Below are 25,186 nucleotides of genomic sequence, written 5' to 3'. Positions count from 1 at the left end.
TTCAGCAGGCTCCTGCAAGCCTGAGGCCTATTTTATGCCTTAGATGTAGTACAAATTGTGGGTTGGGGTGAGGGGAGAGCAGGCCTCATATGATCCTATACCCAATACATCCAGCTAACAGGGTTTCAGAAAGCTGAGAGAGCAAAACTCTTCCTGAGATGCTGGAGAGATGCTGCCAGTCAGAGCAGTCAGCCCTGAGCAAGATGGTCCAATGGTGTGACCCAGAATAAGGCAGCTACCTTTGATTTCATGTTCCTTTACACTGCCAGGCACTTTTGTGTGATGTTGCCAGCAAACTCTAGATGCCAATTATATGTTGAAAATTCTTCCATGAAAACACTCTAGTACGTGCTAAAACTACTTTTCAATCCATCCCTCAGGAATTTCCATGGAAAACAACACCCTGGTGATTGAGCGAGTGAAAAAGGACGATGAGGGTTACTATAAGTGCAAGGCCATCAATGAAATGGGCCAAGACAGCACCCAGGCATTTATTAAAATAGAAGGTGAGATTGCAAGAGGGAAAAACCTTTGACAGGCTCAGTCAAGCATTGTAAAGATACCCTAGATAAGCTGCAGTGAGGATGAGCTGGGCCTGCAACAAAATGTTGCGGAATATCCTTCCCTCCTAGCAGGAGTGCTTCTGGTCATTCGTACCAGCCAGATATGCTCTCCTCCAGGTATTCCAGTCCACCCCCACCCAACACACATATTCTCACACTGGTGTTCTGGATCACTCTATACTGCAGCTATTGAGCATGCCCAGTCTTCATTGGGCTGTTTTTCATTGCTTTTGTTTCTTGCTCCATAGGTTTATTTAGGATGCAATCCTGTGGTCCCTGGAAGGGTGACCCAGAGGCCATAGGATACAACAGAGCACCTGCTGTCCCTTGTTGTTGTTGTTTAGTCGTTTAGTCGTGTCCGACTCTTCGTGACCCCATGGACCAGAGCACGCCAGGCACTTCTGTCTTCCTGCTGTCCCTTAGTGATGCAGAAACCTCCAACATACTGGCCCAGCCAGTATCAGAGGCCAAAAGTGGTGTCTCTTAGTTTCCATTTCCAAGAACATAGGAAGAGCCTCTGCTGGATCAGGCCTGTGACCCATCTAGTCCAGCATCCTGTTCTCACAGTGGCCAAGCAGATGCCTGTGGAGAACCAGCAAGCAGGATTCAAGCACAAGAGCACTCTCCCTTCCTGTGGTTTTCAGCATTGCTATTCAGAAGACTTGCTGCCTTCAACTGTGGAGGCAGAGTACAGCCATCACATGCCTAGTAGTCATCAATAATCCCAGTACCCCAACACACATCCCTTCCCTGCAAACTGAGAAGTAATTTAAATTGCCACCTGCCAAGATTTTTCCTTCCTACATGCTCCCAATCCATATAAGGTTGGTGTTCTACCATTGTATGAAAGTGACTCCAAGCAACATCCAATCTAGCCATCTGAAATCAATCCCTTGGTTTGCTACACCAATGACCATTTTAATTTTACAAGGTGTTCTTTTTAGTTACCTGCAGCGGTGATCATTGTGTCTGAACACATGTGTGATTTCTGGAATGTTGTGCATAGTGCCGTGGGAAACACTTTGCTCTGAGTGAATCTTGCATTTCTTTTTCCAGGCTCCGAGGAAAAGTCCAACATTGAAGTAATCATTTTGGTTTGCACTGGTTTAGCAGCCACCCTCTTCTGGCTCCTCCTCACCCTCTTCATACGGAAACTGAGAAAAGTAAGAGGATCTCTGAAATGTTCTAGGCTTTTCTTTTAGATAACAAAATTGTTCCGAACAGGAATAGGCAGCTATTCTGCGGATAATGATCTGTGGCAGGGGTGGGAAATCTCAGGCTGTAGGGTGGAATACAGCCCACCAACCCTCTCCACCTGGCCCTTGAGATTCTCCCTAGGCTATCCTCCTTACATTGGGTTCTGTGACCTCCTTTAGTGCTTTTGCCTAGCTAGAACATGTCCTTCAACTCTGGTGATGGAGAAATGCCTGTGGATGTAGAAACCTTCAACTTTTGTGAGAGCCTGCTGTACATAGATATGAGCCACAGCTGTTGCTGCCCCCCCTGCTGACATCCCCCCCCTCCCAGGGTGCCTATTACAGAATGCAGTCATCGGGATGAAAAGTGCTCCCTGCCCCTGGTTGGGTGTTTGTTTGGGGTCAGAGTATCTGAAGAGCTGCCTATTCCCCTGTGAACCTGCCCCTTTTCTGAAACAGCCATCTGACGCACAGCTCCCAATATTCACACCTCCAAAGAGCAGACAGATGGTGATTGGGACAGGACCTTTTCTGTGGTGGCACACTTATGAAATACATTCCTCAGATAGATTTGCTTGGCGGCAAATTTACTGACTTTTAGCTGCCATGGTTAAAACATTTTTATTCTCGCATGCATTGGGTTGGCAATTAGCATGGCTTCTTTATGTGTGCCCCAAATCAATAGCAGGGTGTTGGACTTGATGACCCTATGGGCCCTTTCCAACTCCACAGTTCTATGATTCTAATATTGGTTTTTCAGCTAAGTATATTTATTGGGGTTTTTTAAATAAAAAAAATCGTTGTATTTTTATTTAATATTTATTAATAGTATATAATATATTAAATGATATATTTCTAATCATCACCATTGTTATTGTCATTATCTTAAATATTTAATCATCATCTCAAATATTTAACCTTCTCAATTATTTAATCTAATATTTATTGAGCATATTAAAAAAGTCATCTTTGGTTACTTGCCTGGAGATGCATTTATTTAAGCTTTGCCAGGTGCAACTAAGTGAATGCCTATCTATATTTATAAGTCTGTGCTCATGTGAACAGAACGCAAACTGAAGCGAAGCCAAGCTTTTTGACCAGTCGTGTGCTCATTTTGTTAGACTCCCTCTCCTTTAGTATTGGATCCAGCAGCCATTTGCCACATTAACTGGGGATTCCCAACCCCCACCTCCGTTCTTTGCAGCCAGATGCCACAGATATTAAAACAGGGTACTTGTCAATCATAATGGATCCTGAGGAGATGCCGCTTGATGAGCAGTGTGAGCGTCTCCCATATGACAGCAGCAAGTGGGAATTCCCAAGGGACCGTCTGCGGCTGGGTAAGTGATGTGTATCATGCCAAGCTTCAGAAGCAGGAGCTTGAGCATTCTGAGAACCACAGCCTAGGTCAGGAGTGGATAGATTTCAGGCTTGTAGGATACACTTTTGCCAGAACCCCAAGGTCCACCAGTCAGAGCTGTGTGCAAAATTGTGGCCAGGGGTGGGGGAAATACTTCTGAGCACATGCTCAGCCCAGGGGTTTTATTTCACTACCAGAAGTGACCTCACAGTTCTGTAAAACATAAATGTACTCCTGATTTCCTTGCTCCTTATTTCCTTTCTCCTCGCCCTTACATTGCAGGGGGTTCGACTAGATTGGAAGGGGTATGTCCCTTCCAACTCCACAATTTTATGCTTCTATGATTATCCATCTCAGCAGTGCAATTTAGAAAAGGGGGATATTTTTCATGTTGCCACTGTTAAGTAATGGGGAGTCAGAAACGCTTGGTAGTCTACTGCAAATCACTCAGATATCTACCGCTAGATCCCAATCTACCTTCGGCTGATACCTCGGTTAGATATGATATTATTGTATGGTGGTTTTCAAATTTTCACCCTTCAAGTAACTGCTTTCCATATTGATTTTTCAGCTACAGGACCCCAAGATGGTATAAAAGGATTTGACTAGGCCATCATATAAACAGGAATAGCCTATCCAGTGTCTTCCAGATATTGCTAGACTACAATTCACATAATCCCTGACATGCTGGCTGGGCTGATGGGAATTGCAGTCCAACAACATATTGAGGGCACCATGTTGACTAAACTTGGTCTACAGTGTGCTCTGAGTTCCATGCAAAGCCTAGTCCAAATCTGTCAAGCCTTTTCATTGCTCTGAAGTAATTGAATATACACTCAAGTATGCACCCCTCCTCAGGTAATGAATCTTGGAAGAGGGTTGGTAGAGGCAGGCAAGCTGTCTTTCAAGGAAACTTGTCCACATTACTAGTATTTGCATTGAGGAATCTTGAATTACAGATTCTGTTTTAGAAGCCACTGTTCCTGGTAGGCATGTTGACCAACTTGATGGCTCCCAATTTAGTCCATCATCTTTGCAGGAACTGATGGGTTCATTAAAGCAGGGGATGTGCAGGCCACCATAGAGATATGCTTCAAAACATCTTCAAACTCAGCTCTGCAGAAGAAATGTCATTGCCTCTATCAAGCAAGCGCCCTCAGCTGAGGCATAGCAGAGAATTCTTTTTCTTGCAGGTTTTTCATGAGAGCAATAATCTGTGGTGCAGTGAATGTAGAGGAAAACAGACCTCAGAATTTATCCCAGTTTAACAATCTGTACTGTAGGAAAATTCACGATTAACAAAGCACATTTTTTGCAAGGTTGTCTGAATGCAACCTGAATTCTGGAATAACTGCACTCTTGAGAGCTAACTCCTACCCTGTCTATTATCTCTGCAATGTATGTTCCCTCTGATGATTTTTTTAATAGAAAAAAATCTTACATCACATATGTCCAGTGCTTTTTTTCTGGAGGGACGTAGGGGGGCGCATACCCCTAAACATTTTTTAAAAGAAAAAAAGCACTACATATGTCCATAAACTTTGCTTAGTTTATGCACATGTTCTGGAGTGATATGGGCCTTTGATGGATTTCTGGTGGCTGCTGCATGTGACCAAGACTCCAATGTTTTGCTCTTCTTGCACAGCAAGCAGTGCATGTTTCTCTTGTATCCAGGGCTGTGTGTATGCATGTCAATTCTGTGCAGTTGCAAAAAAGGCACAGATTGTGGTCTTGAGAGTAGATTTCAGCTTCCTTAAACTCTTAGTTTTTGTTTAAAGATAATAAAGCAAGTTTATCTGAAATGGTAATCCTGGGGGTGAGGGTTTGTTCCCTGCATAGACCCTAGTTCTACCCCAAGATTAGCAGAAGAAGGAAAAGCGAAATGAACTGTGCTGAATAAGTGGGATTATGCAAAGCTGTTCAGTTTTGCATAATTTATTCAGGTCGATGAATGCAGTATTTCTTGGCGCAGAATTCAGGTTACCGTGATATAGTTTTGTTCTAGGTTTTTTTCCTTTGCACATACTACACACAGCCTTGCTTCTGTCGGATGCAAACTGTTGACGGTTCTGCCTGGCTCACTCTTTCCTCTTGCTTCTCTAGGTAAAACTCTGGGTCATGGTGCTTTTGGGAAAGTGGTGGAGGCATCTGCTTTTGGCATAGATAAATCTTCAACCTGCAAAACTGTTGCTGTTAAAATGCTTAAAGGTACACTTCTCTTAGAATCTCAGAAGGCTTCTCCCAAAGCATATGGCCAACCAGTTCTCCGTTGCTGGCTGATTTTCCACATGATGGGACCACTGCTGAAAATGGTAGCCCTGTGTTGCTCTTCACTCCTTCTCCGCATAACCAGAAACGTGGAGCCACTGCTGGAAACAGGAGATTAGCACTGACTTCCTCCCTCCCTCTCCCTTACCCTTGTGCTGACATCACTGCATTGTGTGTCTTCACAGCCCCGTCTGTGAAATATGTGAAATAGGGGATGGGAAAATGCAGTGTGGTGATGTCCATACCAGGGACCAGGTCTGGGGTCAGCACTCCTGGACAACTGCTGGAACCCCAGCACCACAGCTGGGGCCACTGGGGCTAAAGGGATAGGTCTGCATGCTGTATCTTAAATTTCCCATAAATCCCCTGATATAGAATTGCACTGTAAGAAATTAAATGGCAACTTCCAGCAGGGCGGAGTGACACTATGTTGAGACAGGGTGGAAACTGCCCTTGCCACCAGAGAAGCCCAAGGCTGGGGTCCCACCAACATGAGAGGGCCCAACAGAGGTCACTTTGCTGAGAGTCGCCTCAGATATGGAGCAGGCCCCTCTTAGAGATCCCAGGACCTTTCCTTGAACATTCAGCGGGATTTTAGAGGAAACATCTGCCTGCAGTGTTCCAACTTATATAGTGTCAACTAATTGTGGGGGCAATTGTACCCATCTGGCAACTTTTTTTTTTTTTTTTTGAACACTACAAAAAATGAAAACCATACAATACAACACAATACAATACAATACAGAAAAAAACCACTAACATTAAACTAACAAAACAAAACAAATACAATTCAAAACACATCAAATAGTTTCAATATCTTATCTTTCATTCCCTTATTTCCGTGACCTCCTCACACCTCCCTTTTTGTATTCCACTTCTATTAATTCTTTCAGCAATTCCTTTCCATCTTCCTCTATTTTTAATCCTATAATTATCTTAACACATTCTAACCTTATTTTCCCTTTAATACTCTATTAATCTATTTGTCCTTAATTCCTTATAACATTTCTGCTAAAGCCATATAACTTCATTCCAACATTTTTCTAACATTCATTAATTTTACAGTATTTCCATAAATAGTCTTTAAACTTTTTCCAGTCTTCTTCCACCGACTCTTCTCCCTGGTCTCGGATTCTGCCAGTCATTTCCGCCAATTCCATGTAGTCCATCAACTTCATTTGCCATTCTTCTCGGGTGGGTAGATCTTGTGTCTTCCAATATTTTGCGATGAGTATTCTTGCTGCTGTTGTTGCATACATTAAAAATGTTCTATCCTTCTTTGACACCAGTTGGCTGACCATGCCCAGGAGAAAGGCCTCTGGTTTCTTCAGGAAGGTATATTTAAATACCTTTTTCATTTCATTATAAATCATCTCCCAGAATGTCTTAATCCTTGGGCATGTCCACCAAAGGTGAAAGAATGTATGTACCCATCTGGCAACCTACCCATTTGGTCAGTGAGGTGCAAACTTGTGCTTGCCTTCTAGTGCTTTGGACAGCAAGTGCAAAGGGCCCTGGAAAACTGACCAGCACTATTGATCCTTATTTGGTAAAATGTAAATAAATATCTAACATCACGAAATGACTTTAAATATATTAAATTTGATATATTTTGGTTCTGGCTGTCCTTAACGGATTGTACAGTTAGGCCAACCCTCACCTCAGTATCTCTGGCCTGTATCCAAATCTTGCTTGTTTTTATGTTGCGCAAAAGAGGAATCAATGCAAGAGCAGCACTAGAAGAAGCTCGTTTTCCACAGATGTGCAACAAAGTTATCAGCAACCTGCTTGTGCATTCTCTTGTGTGACATATGCACCAGCAGGATTATTACTGCTGAGTGAGTTTAACTTATTGCTACATTGCAGGCCCATGCAGAGCTTGTCTGAGGCCTGGGGTGGGGGTCTTGTTAAAATAAAATCAAACAGAAAAGCTGCCGGTCCCTGGTGGGCCCCCCAGCCAGCTTAGCTCTCTGAGGCCCAGGGCAAATATACCCAGCTGTCCCCTGCCTGCACAGATTGGATACAACCCTCTGGCTCCAGAGCTGTTTCATGAAGAAAAGTGGGAAAACGTCAGATGTAAGAAGGGAGGGAGGAGAACTCAAGGTGCACAAGAGAGAGACAGAAAGTAATTCATTCAAAATGAGTTCGGCTAGAACAAAACAAAACAAAACAAATAAATAAATAAATAAATAAATGTGCACCTGAGGTACTCTTCCATTCCTTTTGCCTACAGATCGGATCCCAGAGCTACTTGAGGAAGAGCTGTAGTTCATTGGCAGAACATCGGATTTGCATGTAAAAGGTCCCAGGCAGCAGCATAACATGGGAGGAGCCATGGGGGCCATGGCCCTTGGTGCACAATCTGGGAGGGGCACGAACCAGGCGCCCTCCCGAGATCCCCCTTGCACCCTGCCAGTGGCAGGGGCTGGAGAGTATGTAGGGTGAAGATCACCCTCTGCATGTTCTGCTCCCGCCTGGTGGGCCCAGCTGCAGCTCCCCCTTCCCAGGGTCAATTCTGAGCAAGTAGCAGAGAGCGGCTGTGGTGCCCAGCACACCCAGCCTCAACTCCTCCTTCCCCAGGTCAGGAAGGAGAGCAGCTACAAAGCACCCAGCCAAGGCTCTGCCTTCCTTGGGTCAAGACTGACCTGGGGGCAGAGAGCAGCTCCCTCCACGCCCCACTCCTTTTGGGGGTGTGCCCCGTACACATGACCCAGGCATTATTTACCTACACCCCCAGGTCCCAGGTTCAATCCCTCGCATCTCCAGGTAGGGCTGGGAAGAGATTCCTGGTCTGAAACCTGAAATAGTCACTGCTAGTCAGTGACTACAGACAATGTGGACTTCATGGGAACAATTTGTCAGCTGCACAGTGGCTGTCTACACAGAGGGAATAACATGTGAACTCTAGACTCAGCCATCGATGCAGCCTTGAATTCCTAGCATAAATGGAGTGACAGCCTCCATTAGAAAGTAGGTTGTGGGGGAAGGAGAGCATAGAACATAATGGAATTTGATTGTCTGAAACGGGATATAAACCTTTGATCCCAGCCCTTGGGGATGGAGAGAAGTTCAGGGGCCTGAAAGTGAGTGGTGCCAAGAGCAAATTAAGGGCAATAGGCTTACCATGTTTAAAACAATGGAATATGTTTCTTATCCAAAGCTTGGGCCATATGGTACCTCCTAATGACGTTTACATATCAGAAACCTGATGAACAAACAAATCATCTGTCAGGTTATACATTATAAAAATATTTTAGTTGCACTTTTAAATATTTTCGGAACTGTGCATTTGCCTAATTATGCAAATGATTCTTTCATTCCCTATCCACTAGTTCTGGTGTTAGTTCAGTGCCTCTTTTGCTTTAGAATCTCCCCCTACACCTTGGTATAGCTTTCCCCAATCTGTGGGTGTCCAGGTGTTCCTGGACTACAACTCCCATCATCCCTGACCATTGGCCATGCTGGCTAGGACGGATGGTAGTTGTAGTCCAAAAGGACTGGGGGGGAGGGGCACCAAGTTGTGGAATGCTTCTCTAGCTCAACCATCACAATCTTCTGCCTCCTCTCCTGGGCACCTAAACCCTTTAAATGTTGAACTTCCTCCCAAGGCTAACTGGATGGGCACCTTTGCACTGTGCTGCACATTATTTTCAGGTCTCCGTCAATGGTTAGTTCTGACAACAAACAGCTTTTGAGGCAGTTCCCACAGCAGAGCATAGGTGGGAAAATGTCATATTGCAATTCACCATCCATGTGGATTGTGCAGGAAACATCTCTGGGAAAGGCACTGGATTCTTGACAGCCAGGGTCCACAAAGCTTTCCTAAAAGTCCACTTGGGTCTTTTGCAAGATGCTGAGTGGTTTTGTGATGATACTTTGTGCTGCCAGGTTATTAGCATACACTGTATTAGAGAAAACCTTCCCTTACTGGTGTCCTCCAGATTTCCAACCTGGTGCCTGCTAGGCCCTACCCTAGTCTTGTGACTGTAATTTGTTTTACACTGTTACTTAATATTGTGATTTAAATGACTGAAAACTGCTCTGGGACCTTATAGTGAATGGCGAGTAATAAACTGAAATAATAACAAGTAGAAGAATAGCTCCACGTTTTGGACTGCCCCTCCCAGGAGCATTTCTGCTGACTGGGGATGATGGGAGTTACAGCCCAAAACATCTGAAGGGCACCCAACTGGGGAAGATGTTCTTAGAACTTCAAAAGCCTCCCTTCTCCGTGTAACTGGCAGCACAGAGACATTTCATCAGCTGCAGCTCTTTCAACCTCTAGCAGGAAATGTGGAGAGGAAGAGTTCCTGCAGGGCAGTTAACTCCCCCCACTAACACCCCAACTCCACAGATAAAAGAGAAGTTACTCTGAGGACTTGATGTTGTAAGGGCCAAGGCAGGACGTTTGGGTGGAAGACATTCCGAATCTAATGAGAATAAATAATAAGACACACACACACAATCACAAAGCAACCTGGGAGGGCTTTATTCATTTCCTTTCCACTATGGTGGTTGGTGGTGTTTTGCTTCCGTTTTGAGTATAAACAGGATTTTCCACCCACATTGACGATATCCTGTTGTGTCAAGATGGCTCTGTCCTGTTTATCTCAAGCAGAGTGCTCAACGACCAACGAGCGCAAGGCTTTGATGTCTGAACTGAAGATCCTTATTCATATTGGACACCACCTGAATGTCGTCAACCTGTTGGGTGCCTGCACCAAGCCAGGAGGTGAGCCACTACAATCTCTTTCTTTTACTCAGATCTGTTTCTGTAAGGGAAAAACAACTCACATCACAAGTGATCTGATCCAAGACATGGCCAAAAAGCAAACTTCTCCATAGATGCAAATTCTAAATATTACCCAGAATGATGTGACAGAATTCTGAAGTGTATTGCTTTAGAGTGCAGGTCATGCTTTTGAGCTATCTTCTCACACATATGGCACCCTGCATATAATAAGTGAGCAAATCAGGGAGGCAGTTATATTAAAAATATCTATCTGAGGTGCTTGTTTTCCATCAATAGGAAAAGTAGGGGGGTGGGGGGAAAGGGAGTTCAAAAGTGTAATCCACAGTCTGAAGTGGTACAGCTAATAGTTCTACCACCTCATTCTGCACCATGTGTGTAGCACCTCTTGGGACTATTATACCTCCCCCATTAACCTTACACCCAGATCCACCAGACCTGACCAACAGATCCCTATTCTACTAAAAATCACCAGGCCCCACCTCTGACACACCATGACTTACCCCTAGTCCACCCACTGACCAATTTCTGCCAACACTCACTGAGGAAGTTGGAAACTTTACAAAAAAATTGTAGGCAGGGCAAACGTGTGTGTGTGTGTGTGTGAGAGAGAGAGAGAGAGAGAGAGAGAGAGTTTACACATGAATGGAAGGGAACCTATTGTGAGGGGCCCGAGTTCACAAACTTTCTTGAAGCTTTGAGAGTACTACTGGATTTGCTCACCCCCTGCAGAATAGTTTACTGGGTCATGAGAATCCTCTTGGTGCCCCTTTTATAAGCTAGCTGTAGTGAACGCAAGCATTCAGCTTTCTGAGTATTCAAATATGTAATTGTAGCTCTTACGTGTTGGAGAAGGTTTCTAGACATTGAAAGGCTGATTGCTTGAGATGGGTATTAATGGCTTGTTCCATGTGGTCTAACCCCATTTGTTCATATTTTCTGGCATTTCTGAGGTATTTTTCTTGCTGTTATTTTTATACATCAGACACAGAGTACAAGCTGACGGCTTCAAAATAATGCTGTCTGATTCTCACTATAATACAAAGGGAATTGCTTAAAACATTGTCCTGTGTCTTGGAACACCAACAGCAATTGTAGCAAACTAAACAATACTTAGTTGGCTCCCTAAATACAGAAGAAACAAGCTGGCAGATGGGAGTGATTCAAGAGCAATTGTTTTTTGACATTCTTCCATTCCTGGAGTTTCACATCCAGATGTACAACAACAAAATATATGGAGGTCAAGCTAGATGACAGAATGCAAACAAAATTCAATCGTGACTGCATAAAGAGAGTCAGAGAGATGGAAAGGCACGTAATCACAGGGACAATCTGTGTTTTTATTGGGGGTTTATAGGGATGGGTGACTCTGTCCATTTTGTGTTCACTCAGTTTCTCATGTTTCCAGCCATCAGTTCAGTTCATCCCATTTCCACACCAATTTGCTAACACAAAAATGGCTTCCACCTCCAAAAGATCAGAAAAGGAAAAATATCAGAAATATAAGCTTGTACAAATAATGATAATAATCATTAGCAATAGTAATTATGATGCTAATAATGATGATTATGCCTCTGCACTATGCTCCCCCCACCATGCTCAAGATCTTAGGAACAATCCCTGGACCCTTCTGTGGGGCAAGCAGCAGGAAAAATATAATGAAACTGGGCTCTGTCCCACTCCCAAAAAAACCCAGCAAGAAGTTGGGAACAATTCCTGATGTGAGGCAGGCAGCATGAAAAAGAAAGGCTTGCCATATCCCCTGGCATCTTACCTCTTCTCCCCATCTTCTTTCTACATGGCCTGAAGAGGTTTGGGCATTTCTTGATCTGGGCCTTGGTTTGAAAAAGATTCCCTACCCTGACTTAGAGCCTGGTAACTTCCTTACACCAGATCACCATTTGCCCCTGAATCTGAAGTTCTTTTATCTGCATCTCATTTCCCATCAGGTATCCAACAGGGTTGTTCTCTTAAACGTGACAATTCCTACATCCTTTATATGTGGTCATGTTGGAAACTTTTCTTTCACCATTTTTGCAGGTCCTTTGATGGTCATTGTAGAATACTGCAAGTACGGAAATCTGTCTAATTACCTACGAGGAAAACGAGGAGACTTCATCGCATGCAAGGTAAGATGAATATCTGACCTCTGAGGCATATGAAATTGGCTGTCCTTTAAAAGGCCATTTGTTTGTTTCCTACCAAAAGCCTAGATAAATTCTGTTTTGCCTTCTTCCTGACACTAAGTGAAAGAAGGAAAACTGAGGAGAAACAACCTAGGAATGGTTGGGTGGAGACAGGCATGGCATTCCGAAGCTGCAGTCCTCTGCATGTTTTCCTGAAGTAAGAACCATTGAATTCAATGGTACTTTCTCCCAAGTATCTGTGCATAGGATTACACTGTCCAAGCAGCAGGTGCAGCCTGATTGCAGCTCTGCTTAAGTTTTTCTCTCCTGGGGAAGTCTGAAAAAATGAGGGGAAGGCTGGTTGTGTCTTTTCAGAATGTAAAGGCAACTCACTGGTAGAGTATGTCATCTGAATGCAGAAGGACCCAGGTTAAATCCCTGGCTTCTCCAGATAGACCTAGAAAGGATCCCTTTCTGAAACCCTAGAGAGCTGCATAGATAGATAGACCAATGGCCTGATTCACTATAAGGTAGTTCTTAAAAGCTGACTCTGCAGGTTTTGTGGACACCTAAAGACTAGTATCCATTTCTTCTGCAGAGCAAGTGTGCCTTAAATGTTTTGAATGTTTTTTGGGAGGGAGGTGTAAGGTAAACTTTCAATGTGTACATAATACAATGTACAGGTACCACTTAATGAAACAAAACAGGTAGGCAGCCCACCTCAGACACGATTAAACTGAAGGGATGTATGTTTGTCCCATGAGTAGCAAGAACCACTGTGAGTGCTTATAAAATTCTGAGCCTGTCTTTAATATTTGTTTCCCTGCCAGCTTCTAAGACAGCATCAGCTATGTATATTCTTTTGGGTGTATTGTTCAAATTCCATCACAGCCTCATCTACTAGGAGATGCATGAGATTTGCACTGCACTTTCTAAACTCAGGTCCAGGTTTTTCAGGTCTACTTCTGAGCAGGGTTTTATTTCTTGGTACCGGCATTTTCACCAGGGAAACCTGTGTTTTACTGCTCAATCAGAGTACAGTGGTACCTTGGGTCACAAGAACGGACCTCCAGAACAAATTAAGTTCGTAACCAAAGGTACCACTGTAAATAGCAATCCTCAAAAAACCGAATTGCTGTTTGCTCCTGTTCAGCAGTAAAACATGGGTTTTCACGGGAAAAGCACCAGGACAAAAAGAAACACACTTAGACACAGACATGGAAAACCCAGACCTGTGACTAGAACGTGCAGAAGAAAGAGAAGTGTTGAGCCACATGTCTCCATGGTTTTTTCCCCTCCATGGGATGGCATTTATGCTCTAAATCAAACCATATTTATGAAAAAGAACCGCACACTAAATAACCATTCACTTTTTTAAAATGGTTCTAAGCACACAGAAACTCCCATTTCTGAAGAGCAGAAAGAAGGGATGAGGCACCTTTGGTCTTCCAGGTGTTGTTGGGACTCCAGCTCCCATCAGACTCAACCAGCATGGTCAGGGGTTGATGGCTGCTAGTGTCCAGCAGCATTTGTATAACTACAGGTTCCCCATCGCTGCTCTAAGAAATCGAGTCCAGTGTGCTGGGAAGATAGCAGTGAGTTACAGGGTTCTTTATTATTTTTAGTTTAGGGGAGGGGGCGACATGTTTATGATTAGCTCGAAGTGATCTCACATTTGTGCATAGAAAGCACTGATGATCTTCTTTCCATAAGCATTACCACACATTGACAGAAATCTCTGGCTGTCTATTAGACACCAGACCAATTCTGAAGTCTTGTTACTTACATATAAAACCATAAACAACTCTGGACTAGGCTACCTGAAAGACCAGCTTTCCCCCCCTTGCCCAGTAAGGGCATAAAGACCAATAAATGGAACCCTGTTTGTCGTTTTGTGGTCAGATGATTATTGGTAAGGTAGAAGCAGGCTTTTTCACTGGTGATTTGGAGAGCAGATTTCTTTTCTTTTTAGGGTCTCACTGTACCACTAGAGAGAGAGCACCAACTCGCTGAAGAATTTGAGTGTCATGAAAGGGGATGAGATCGCTAGCTGGTTTAATTTATTATTGTGGTTTAGCTGTGATTATTTTCCAGGGGGAAAGAACATAACCAGCCTTCAATCACTTTGACTGTGGGATGGGTTGCTATTTACTGTTTCACCTCAACAGGGCTGGTGTCAAAGCCCAACTTGAGGTCCCACACCCAGCAGAGGGCCACTGGCAAGGGCCCCCTGGACTGACTTCAGTGAGGAGGTAGACTCATGGAGGGAATGGGCCCGTGAATGGTGTCCTGCTCAAGCCCCCCCCCCCCTCCCGTGAAACCACCTCAGGCATAAGAACCAATGAAAAGCTTGCTGGATCAGATCAGTGACTCATCTAGTCCAGCAACCTGTTCTCACAGTGACCAACCAGATAGTTATTGGAAACCTGCAAACAGGACCCAAGCCCAGTGTCCCAATGGGAAGCTGGCAAGCAAGATTTGAGCATAAGAGTGCTCTCCTCTTGTAGTATCCAGTAGCTGGTGTTCAGAAGCATTGCTGCCTCCCAATTGTAGAGGAAGAGCATAGTCATAGTGGCTGGTAGTCATCAGGAGTATTAACCTCCTGCATGCATTTGTCCAATCCTCTTTTAAAGCCACCTATTGCTATCACTGCCTACTGTGGAAGCCAGCTGCATAGTTTAACTATGAGCTGCAAAATGGCAGGAACATGTATTGATCCAGCTATACATTAGAGCTTTTTTGGGTCTTTCTTTCCTCCAGCCTCAGGAAAATCCAGACCCTGCAGAGAAAGAGCTGGAAGCATACATCAGTGATTTAACAGAACTGATCAAGAGGCGCCTGGAGAGTGTGGCTAGCACAGGAAGCTCTGCAAGCTCAGGATTCATTGAAGACAAGAGTTATACAGACTCAGAAGAAGAGGAGGAAGGTAAATATATTGCTTATTTATCTGATTGTTTCTTGCATTTATAACCCACCTTTTTCTCCAAGGAGCTCAGGTTCGTTAGCCACCCTCTGCCCCCAATATTCTAGTATTATAGAGAACAGTTCTCCCTATCTACTCTCTCTGTCATATTCATTAATTTGTATACCTGTACTATAACCCCTTTAGTTGTATTTTTAAAATAAATCGAAGAGTGCTGAACGTTCCCTCTTGAAGAGCTGCTTTCCCATTTAAATTGGCAGTCCCAGGAAGCTACTTTGACATTTTTCATAAAAAAAAAAGGAGCTGCTGTGCCAATCATGGATCCTCTATCACCAAATGTCAAGATTGAAGCTTTCTGTTGCGGTTGCTTCTAGGGCTCCTTCATGTGTCTTAGGAATTCATAGCTGTCAACTTTTCCCTTTTTTTAAGGGAAATCCTATTCAGAAAAAGGGAATTTCCCTTTTAAAAAGGGAAATGTTGACAGCTATGCTTAGGATGTGTTTGGAGCCATAGCCTCTGTAAAAAGGTAAAGATACCCCTGACCGTTAGGTCCAGTCGTGGACTCTGGGGTTGTGCGCTCATCTCGCTCTATAGGCTGAGGGAGCTGGCATTTTTCCGCAGACAGCTTCCAGGTCATGTGGCCAGCATGACTAAGCTGCTTCTGGCAAACCAGAGTGGTGCACGGAAACGCCATTTACCTTCCCGCCGGAGCGGTACCTATTTATCTAATTGCACTTTGACATGCTTTCGAACTGCTAGGTGGGCCTCTGTAGTAGAGACTTAAGTCTTCAATGGTACCCTGAACAGCTCCTTAACAGCAAAGCTCAGCTGTTGCTTCAGCACTTGTTGTCCTCAGACTGAACTTTAATGGGAGTTTTGCCACTATTGTAGTTGTGATATTCACACCTGATGATGGGAGCCTCTTCCTGTAGAGAGACTCAGCCTGTTTTACCAATCATTGATTCTAGCAGAGCAGGGGGACCCTGATTGCCCTAGTACTTCCAAGCAGGAGTCCTTGGGCTGGAGGGGTATTGCCGCAGTGGGCTTCTCTCATGGGAGTGCTTCTGGCTAGGACTAATCCTGAGAGCAATTCCCTCTACTGTTCTGAATCCATGGCTTGACCCTGTGATGTGATGTGCATTGCTCAGATTGCTCCTTGATCTCTCTTAGATGTTGAAGATCTATACAAGCGCGCCCTGACCTTGGAGGACTTGATTTGCTACAGCTTCCAGGTCGCCAAAGGCATGGAGTTCTTGGCCTCCAGGAAAGTAAGTCCTGTTTAAAACCCCTTTGCTGTTAAAGACATTGAGTGAGAAGAGAGTGAGTTTCTCCCATATGATCTTTATTAAGAACCGTGGATCAGTTGATAAGCACACCCCAGTCTTATAAGTCCTCACTAATGCAAGAATCACTTTCACATGCATATGGAGATGTAATCAAAGTTGTAGGATCTTCCTTGCTGAATCAGAACAAGATCCAACTAATCCAACTAAGGTCCATCTAGCCCAACATTCTCCATTTAACAGAGGCAAAGCAGCTGAATGCGTACCGTATTTTTCGCCCTATAGGATGCACCGTCCCATAAGGCGGACGTAGTTTTTGGGGGGGGGGAAATAAAGGGGAAAAATTTATTTCCCCCCAGGTGCAGGGCTGGGGCAGGGGAAGCCCAAGCTTCCCCCGACCCCAGCCCCCAGAACAGGCAACTCTCCGCAAGCCGTGGGAGCCCAGCGCCGGGCTCCCACGTTTTGCAGAGAGCTGCGCGAAGTCTGGGGGCGCTGAGCTCAGCTCGCCCAGGCTTCAGCATGCAGGCAACTCTCCGCAAGCCGCGGGAGCCTGGTGCGGGCTCCCATGGCTTGCGGAGAGCTGCGCAAAGCCTGGAGAGCGAGAGGGGTCGGTGCGCACCGACCCCTCTCACTCTCCAGGCTTCAGCGAAAGCCTGCATTCGCCCCATAGGACGCACACACATTTCCCCTTCATTTTTGGAGGGGAAAAAGTGCGTCCTATAGGGAAAAAAATACGGTAATTATTAATAGAAGGCAGTATTATCGCACAAGGTATGAAATCAGGTATAAATAATCAGATTGACAGTGTCCTTTCTATGTATGGTAGAAAGATTTGAACCATTTAGTTATGGCAAATCAGTTTATCTGAAAAACATGGGTTTGAATAAAAGATTATATGTTATTTTGATATATGTATATGTTAGGATTCAAAGTAGAAGTTGAGCATATAGTAATGTATAAGATGTAAAGAAAGTGTAAATATCTGAGGAATGTGTGTCTTAGGAGTAATGTTGTATATTGTATGTTGTATGTTGTATAATGTAGCAATAGTGTTTCTGAAGAAAAATATAAAAGGAAAGCACATGTGATCTTGAGGGATTCAATAATATTTTTGGTTCTGATTCCATTCTCTAGTGACTTGCTTCATTATTTGCAAACTTTTTTATTTAAAAAAATGCCCTTTAATATTTCAATAAGTTGTGGAAGCTCAGCTCTTGCAATGAGGGTATAAAATAATAAATAAAACAAATTTTAAAAATATTTTCTTATTTCATTTGTCCTTTCCTCCAGTGCATTCACAGGGATCTGGCAGCCAGGAACATTCTGCTGTCTGAAAACAATGTGGTGAAGATCTGTGACTTTGGATTGGCCAGAGATATTTACAAAGATCCTGACTATGTGCGGAAAGGCGACGTAAGTCTTATAGGCATGCAGAATCATGTGTGGTCCACCCTTTTAAGCAGACTGAAACAAATAAGTCAGTGGGATAGGATATAGGTATATACAAGTTGATTAATCTTAGAATCCTAGAATGGGAGAGTTGGAAGGGACTCCAAGGGTCACCTAGTTCAGCTCTCCACAGGAATCACAGCTAAAGAATCCCTGATAGATGGCCACCCAACCTCTGCTTAAAAACCTCCATCAAAGGAGAGTCCACCACCTTCCAAAGAAGTCCATTCCATTGTCAAGCAGCTCTGTCAGAAAGTTCTTCCTAATGTTTAGTCAGAATCTCCCTCCTTGTAACTTGAATCCAATGGTTCAGGTCCTACTCTCTGGAGCAGCAGAAAATAAGCCTGTTCTATCTTCCATGTTACAGCCCTTCAGATATTTGAAGACAGCTGTCCTGTCACCTCTCAATCTTCTCTTCTCCAGCCTAAACATACCCAAGTCCCTCAACTGTTCCTCATAAAGTTTCCATACCCTTATAATTTTGGTCGCCCTCCTCTGCACTTTCTAGCTCTTCAACATTCTTCTTAAACTACAACTAGACACAGCACTCCCGGTGGAGTCTGACCAGTGCAGAATAGAGTGGCACTATTACTTCCCTGCACCTGGACCAGTGGTGCCTCTTGGGGTATCAAATTTCACCACAATGCCAAACCCCCCCCCCATCTCTTGCCTTCCATTCTGTACCATAGTTGCAGCACCCCCTGTGGCACCCTTGAGGCTCCACACCAAGTATGACCAAACTGTTCTTGCTTCCCTAAATCCACCTCTGTCTGGACAAATGTAAATATTGTTAATACTAGTCTCCTTTTGCTTTCTTCATATTGTAGGCGAGACTTCCTCTGAAATGGATGGCTCCAGAAGCTATTTTTGACAAAACTTACACCACTCAGAGTGATGTTTGGTCTTTTGGTGTGTTGCTGTGGGAAATATTTTCTCTAGGTAAGGTTGTGCTTACTTTTATTGTGTTTTATTTTAAATGGACTGAATGCTGTGCAAAATACATTTCAGATGAAGAATGAGAGTAGGATATTTGTTAATAGAGAGTAACAAATCAGGCATGATTTAATATTACTGAGTTATTATTGGAGTTCTGTGTGCAAATCTGCATGAAGGGTTCCTAATTCTTTTTTTGGTGCTAACGATGGCTGTCTATATTACCAGTAGGTACTGAGGTGCTCTCTTACAAAGCTTGTACTTGTCAGGACTACTGAAGGGCAGCATGCTTGTGGTGGCTATATTCAAAAGGAGTCAGTTACAACAGCCCTTAGATGGAGCTGTGCTGAGAGTACCACATGTCCTAGAGATGTGCTTGGTTTCTCCTAGAAACCAGACTTTTAGGGTTGCCATTCCAGCCATCTGAAAATTAGACAACAGCTGAAGATAGATGTTTAGGCACCTGCTGAAGACAGCTTTATTTAAGAAGGTTTTCACTGAGGTGTGACCAACTCATTTATGAAATATTAACTATAGATGTGTAGGGGTGCTTTTAATTGTTTTTTTTAATCTTTTTGATTTTATTGAATACCCTTTTAATCTTGTACACTACTTTGCTGGCCCCAGACCATGAAGCAGTTTATAAATTTGTTAAATAATAGCAACCACAGCAGAACAAGGAAATTTGCATCTATCCACAGTGCTTACACCTCCATATGCCATGAGAGCCATCTCACCTCCTGTTCATGAAAACACTGTTCCCATCCTCTGGTGTGCACAAACCCTTGCTTGGCATAGTCACACATACAGAGCAAACATTTAGGAGTCACAGTGATCAGGGACAAAATAAAAAAATTCCTTCCAGTAGCACCTTAAAGACCAACTAAGTTAGTTCTTGGTATGAGCTTTCGTGTGCATGCACACTTCTTCACACACTTCTTCGTGTGCATGCACACTTCTTCTGGTATCTGAAGAAGTGTGCATGCACACGAAAACTCATACCAAGAACTAACTTAGTTGGTCTTTAAGGTGCTACTGGAAGGAATTTTTTTATTTTGTTTTGACTATGGCAGACCAACACGGCTACCTATCTGTAGTGATCAGGGAGATATAGGTGTAAAGTGAAAGCAAAGCTGAGCACCTCAGTAACAAGTCAAAGTTGCTGCAGCCAAACATTTCTATGGGTAGGGTCTCAGAAGGGATCATCATCATCATCATCATCATCATCATAACTTTATTTATATGCCGTCCATCTGACTGGGTCCCCAGCTACTCTGGGCAGCTTCCAACAAATATAAAAGCATAATAAAACATCAAACATTAAAAACATCCCTATACAGGGCTGCCTTCAGATGTCTTCTAAAAGTCAGATAGCTGTTTATTTCCTTGATGTTGATGGGAGGGTGTTCCACAGGGCGGGAGCCACTACCGAGAAGACCCTCTGCCTGGTTTTCTGTAATCTCACTTTTCTCAATGAGGGAACTCTCCAAGAAGGCCCTCAGAGCTGGACCTCAGTGTCCAGGCTGGATGATGGTGGAGATGCACCTTCAGGTATACAGGGCTGAAGCAATTTAGGGCTTTAAAGGTCAGCACCAAAGCTTTGCCCCATATAGTTCAGGTTAGGGCTTATCCACACTTCCTCTCATCCCGCTGCTTTCTCCTGGGGAAAACAGCTCTTTAGCTCTCAGCTGGAGCAAACAGCCATTTGGGGTTTTTCCTGGATCTATTCTGATCTATTGCTAAAGAGCAAGTTTTCCTTTGGGAAGGAGCGGGCCAAGGGGAAAACAGCACAGACACGTGCTTTCTAGGCAGCGCATAAGCAGAAGTGTGAGCAGCTGATGGGCAAGAGCCCTTCCTGACCCTGGAGAATTTCTGCCAGTCAGAATATGCCATACAGATCTTGATGGATAAGTGGTCTGAGGTGATATTATGCAGCTTTCCTACTTTCCGTGAGGCAGGCTGTGAGGGCTCAGTGAGTAGCTTTGCCAATCTCTGAATTGGTTTGAAGCCAAAACCCTTTGGGGGGGGGGAGCTGATTGTTGATTATACACTCTTCTTAAGCCAGAGGTTGATTTCAGATGGATCTTGATGTGGATGATAGACATTTTGGCCCACAACAAAAGCTTTCAAAGCTGGAATTGACATTTGCAACAGTTCAAACCAGGAGACTTTGTGGAAAACTCTTAATCGTGGCTTCTGTGGATTAAAGCTATTTTGATGGAGCAGAAAACCTTCCTGTCAAATGGTATTTTCCCACAGGCCGAGCGGGTTCAACTCAGGGACCACACAGCTCAAAAAGTTGCTTGCTGCAGCTCCTGCCCCAGATGGCTCATCTGCCCACCACTAGCAATATAAGAACTCCCACAACAAGGAGGGGGGAGAGAATGAATGCTGCAGATATTTGATCCTAGAAGAATTCTTTCCAAAATGCTGACCGTCTGAAACACAAAACACCCACAAGGCCCACAGGTTGGCTGAAGCTGCTGTCATAGAAATGCAGGCAGTTATGCCGGACTTTGCATGTTCTTTTGCCAGAAGGAGAAAGAGATGGTTTTTTCCCCCCTGACTGTGCCACTCATGCAAGCCACAGAATGTTTGGAATGATTATTCATTCTCCATTCATGCCCATGTGCATTTTTAAGGGGTAAGGCTTTCTAGAAAGGCAAAAGTAAGGATGGGGTGGGGAGAGAATTTGATTGTTTTCATTTAATGGCAAACCAACCTAATTCATGCTTGCCAGTGCAATACGCAAACCAAAACACAACCCTGCTTGGAATTTGCACTTCTCTCAATTTTGCAATGCAGTTCACCTGCCAAGTAATGTGTGCAAACATGCATATACTAAGATCAAGTGTGCATAAAGATGCAGATATCACTAAATGTTGCTTTGCAAAAATCAATGTATTAGGCAAAATTGAATACAAAAATGGTGTATATTAGGAGAAATTCACATTAAAATGCTGCTTCATTTTCATGGCAACTTGTTGATTTAAAAATTCACAAACTGGTGTGGAAATGTGGAGAACTGAACTGAAGAGTGGACAAATGAGAAAGTGAGAGAAACTGAAATTGACGGATTTTGCTAATCCCTAGATCAAATCGCTTACATTTTTGGAAAGGGATGTGGATTGTTGCTTCTTTATCCCAGTAGGCAGTGGAACAAACCTTAGGCATTGTGAGTAGAGAGCAGGAAAACTAAATTAGTCTGCAGAGGGTTTCATGAATAACAATCTACAGTTGCAAGTATTCAGGCTGATCCATTAGAAAGAATCTGAATAACAACAAAGCAGTTATTTTTGTCCAAATGCTTCATCAGGCTAGATCTCAGAAGAGATTTATATGGAACAGCCTAAAGGTTTTATCAAACCAAAGGAAGCACATCTAGTATGCAAATTTCAGAAGGGGCTTGGTGGCTCAGAACAAGCTGCTATAGCATGGAATGAGAAACTATACAGCTGGGGTTCACACAGCATCACACAGACAGGTGCTTGTACACCAAGTGCAAAAATGAACTATTTTATTAAGTTTTGGCATTGTAGATGGTTTAATTATTGCAACTGAAAATGACCAAGACCACACACAGGTTGTGGTATACCTAAGCAAAGTAGTCAAGGTAAATGAACCACATGTCTTGTGCTGACTTTCCCTTTCTCATGCCCATTACGTTGTATACTTTGCTCCCAGGAGCATAGTCAATCATAATAGTCTCTTCTGCTCTGGAATCCAACTTGTACCTACTCTCTTTGGGTACAGAGTATATTGGGTATATTGCAAAAATATGTGCATGAGGGAAAGTTACATACAGAAATGTGCATATTAGGAGAAAAGAACTGGATTTTCATGGGGCTTCTTTTATATATATTAAAAGATTACAAACAGATGTGGAAATGTGGAGTACAGAATCTAAGTCTGGAAAAATGAGTAATGGGGGGAAAACTAAAAATGACAGATTCGTGCATCCCTACTGCCAACCCAAACTGCTCCATTGAGACAACAGGTTGCTCTATCAGCACTGGGTTGCATCCCATTCTGGTCACAGCACAATTTCTGATTACCTTGTTGTGTGACTCAGGATTAGAGTCCCATTTCCTTTTCTGTGGCTGCAGTTGAAAAGCAAGTTTTTCTTCCAAAGCAATGTGTTGATAAAAATCAGCCAGGCATTTCTGTGTTTTGGCACTCTCCTATCTACAGTTCATGCAATAAATATTTAATTGAGGAGCTGTGTCAGTGATGGAACTCACTTACATAAAAATTTTTTTACAGATCATTAAGAACCAGAACATGAAGGCTTGTTTGCCTTTGTTACAGGTCATGTTTGGGCTTCCAAAATTACCTCTTTTACAGGGCTCCTCCACTCCACTGCCTATATTAAATAAAAAATTCAGATAGTAAAAGGCATCACTTCTGCACACACATACCACTTTTTTTCTGAGACAACTATGCTTTGTGCCTGCTGCCCCACAAGCAGTCAAAATAAAGACCATTTGAAGGTTTGGCATAGCATTTATTAAGTAGTGCAGACATGACACTGACCTATGATTAAAACTGATACAAGGAATGTGGAGTTGGAGGTAGTCAAAGAGGAAAGGAGAAAGTGCAAAGGAGCACTAAACCCTAAGGATATATTATTTATATCCTCTATGTTTGATTACATTCATATTTTAAATATTCTTATACACCCAAAAGGGATTTTCCAACTTCTGTCAACATTGTTTTCATAAAAGCCTCCTTAGCAATTGGAACAAATCTTTGCATACCGTGGCTGAAGCGACAACCCCCAGGTTATCCAAACAGTTTTAAGGAACAGTTGTTCTCTGGCCTGGGTTCTCATTCATTCCTCCTTGTTCCTGCATTACTTACTTTGCTCCCAAGCATCCAGTGAAAGCTGTCAGGCCAGAGATAGACAAAAACAGGAAATTGAGCATGGAATGTAAAGTGTACAGAGATTCTTCAAAACTTGGACTCCCATTCAGATTCCTTTAAATCTCCTATGTTAAAACCGGATTACATGTTCTTCCAAATGATTCTTCAGGCTTCAGGGAGGCCAGATTATGAAAAGAACGTTACATCCCACAGCCCTCTGGGAAATAAAGGAATTGGGAAGCTTACAGAGTTAGAGTGGAATTAATTCTTCTATTAACTTTTATAATAACTCAAGCTTTCAGGAGGCATGATTCCAGGGAAAGCTGCTGAACAGGGAACTCACACACAGAACATTATCTGTTGTTTTCTGAAACACTAAGTTATTTTAACGCCCGTCCAGCATTGAAGAAGCAGTAATAATAATAATAATAATAATAATAATAATAATAATAAATTTATTATTTATACCCCGCCCATCTGGCTGGGCCTCCCCAGCCACTCTGGGTGGCTTCCATAGAAACCAAAAATACAGTAAAATATCACACGTTAAAAACTTCCCTGAACAGGGCTGCCTTAAGATGTCTTCTGAATGTCAGGTAGTTGTTTATCGCTTTGACATCTGCTGGAAGGGCGTTCCACAGGGCGGGCACCACTACCAAGAAGGCCCTCTGCCTGGTTCCCTGTAGCTTTGCTTCTCGCAGTGAGGGAACTGCCAGAAGGCCCTCGGCACTGGACCTCAGCATCCGGGCAGAACGATGGGGGTGGAGACGCTCCTTCAGATATACTGGACTGAGGCCATTTAGGGCTTTAAAGGTCAGCACCAACACTTTGAATTGTGCTCGGAAACATACTGGGAGCCAATGTAGGTCTTTCAAGACCAGTGTTATATGGTCTCGGTGGCCGCCCCCAGTCACCAGTCTAGCTGCCGCATTCTGGATTAGTTGTAGTTTCCGGCTCACCTTCAAAGGTAGCCCCACGTAGAGTGCATTGCAGTAGTCCAAGCGGGAGATAACCAGAGCATGCACCACTCTGGCGAGGCAGTCCGCAGGCAGATAGGGTCTCAGCCTGCGTACCAGATGGAGCTGGTACACAGCTCCCCTGGACACAGATTTGACCTGTGCCTCCATGGACAGCTGTGAGTCCAAAATGACTCCCAGGCTTCACACCTGGTCCTTCAGGGGCACAGGGAACCCTCCACACCTGCCCGCCTCCTGTCCCCCCAAAACAGTACTTCTGTCTTGTCAGGATTCAACCTCAATCTGTTAGCCGCCATCCATCCTCCAACCGCCTCCAGACACACAGGACCGTCACCGCCTTCACTGGTTCTGATTTAAAAGAGAGGTAGAGCTGGGTATCATCCGCATACTGATGAACACCCAGCCCAAACCTCCTGATGATCTCTCCCAGCAGCTGCATGTAAATGTTGAAAAGCATGGGGGAGAGGACAGAACCCTGAGGCACCCCACAAGTGA

The 25,186-nt window shown here is 43.7% G+C and overlaps 1 protein-coding gene and 1 long non-coding RNA gene across 6 annotated transcripts in view; one reads left to right on the top strand and one right to left on the bottom strand.

The window, feature by feature from the left end:
• LOC307207618 (vascular endothelial growth factor receptor kdr-like) overlaps positions 1-25,186 on the top strand; it is a 196,994-nt gene that overhangs the window by 137,790 nt on the left and 34,018 nt on the right. For 2 of the 5 annotated variants that reach the window (XM_079961607.1, XM_079961609.1), the window contains exons 15-24: positions 381-506; positions 1,620-1,726; positions 2,964-3,099; positions 5,223-5,327; positions 10,003-10,119; positions 12,178-12,266; positions 15,024-15,189; positions 16,357-16,454; positions 17,760-17,882; positions 18,746-18,857. In XM_079961607.1, the coding sequence (XP_079817733.1) occupies positions 381-506; positions 1,620-1,726; positions 2,964-3,099; positions 5,223-5,327; positions 10,003-10,119; positions 12,178-12,266; positions 15,024-15,189; positions 16,357-16,454; positions 17,760-17,882; positions 18,746-18,857 (1,179 nt within the window). The remainder of the gene's footprint in view (positions 1-380; positions 507-1,619; positions 1,727-2,963; positions 3,100-5,222; positions 5,328-10,002; positions 10,120-12,177; positions 12,267-15,023; positions 15,190-16,356; positions 16,455-17,759; positions 17,883-18,745; positions 18,858-25,186) is intronic. The other 3 variants (XM_079961608.1, XM_079961610.1, XM_079961611.1) reach the window with 3 other exon arrangements.
• On the bottom strand, positions 10,085-24,086 carry LOC307207731. The gene is made up of 3 exons (XR_013834806.1): positions 23,609-24,086; positions 10,981-11,170; positions 10,085-10,159 (listed from the first exon to the last, which is right to left on the bottom strand). It is a non-coding gene; the product is annotated as an uncharacterized lncRNA (long non-coding RNA).

The sequence above is a fragment of the Podarcis cretensis genome (assembly GCF_951804945.1).
Source record: "Podarcis cretensis genome assembly, chromosome: Z".
Classification (NCBI taxonomy): Eukaryota; Metazoa; Chordata; class Lepidosauria; order Squamata; family Lacertidae; genus Podarcis; species Podarcis cretensis.
Note: the sequence above shows the minus strand (reverse complement) of the source record. Positions and strands in the feature narration are given on the sequence as shown.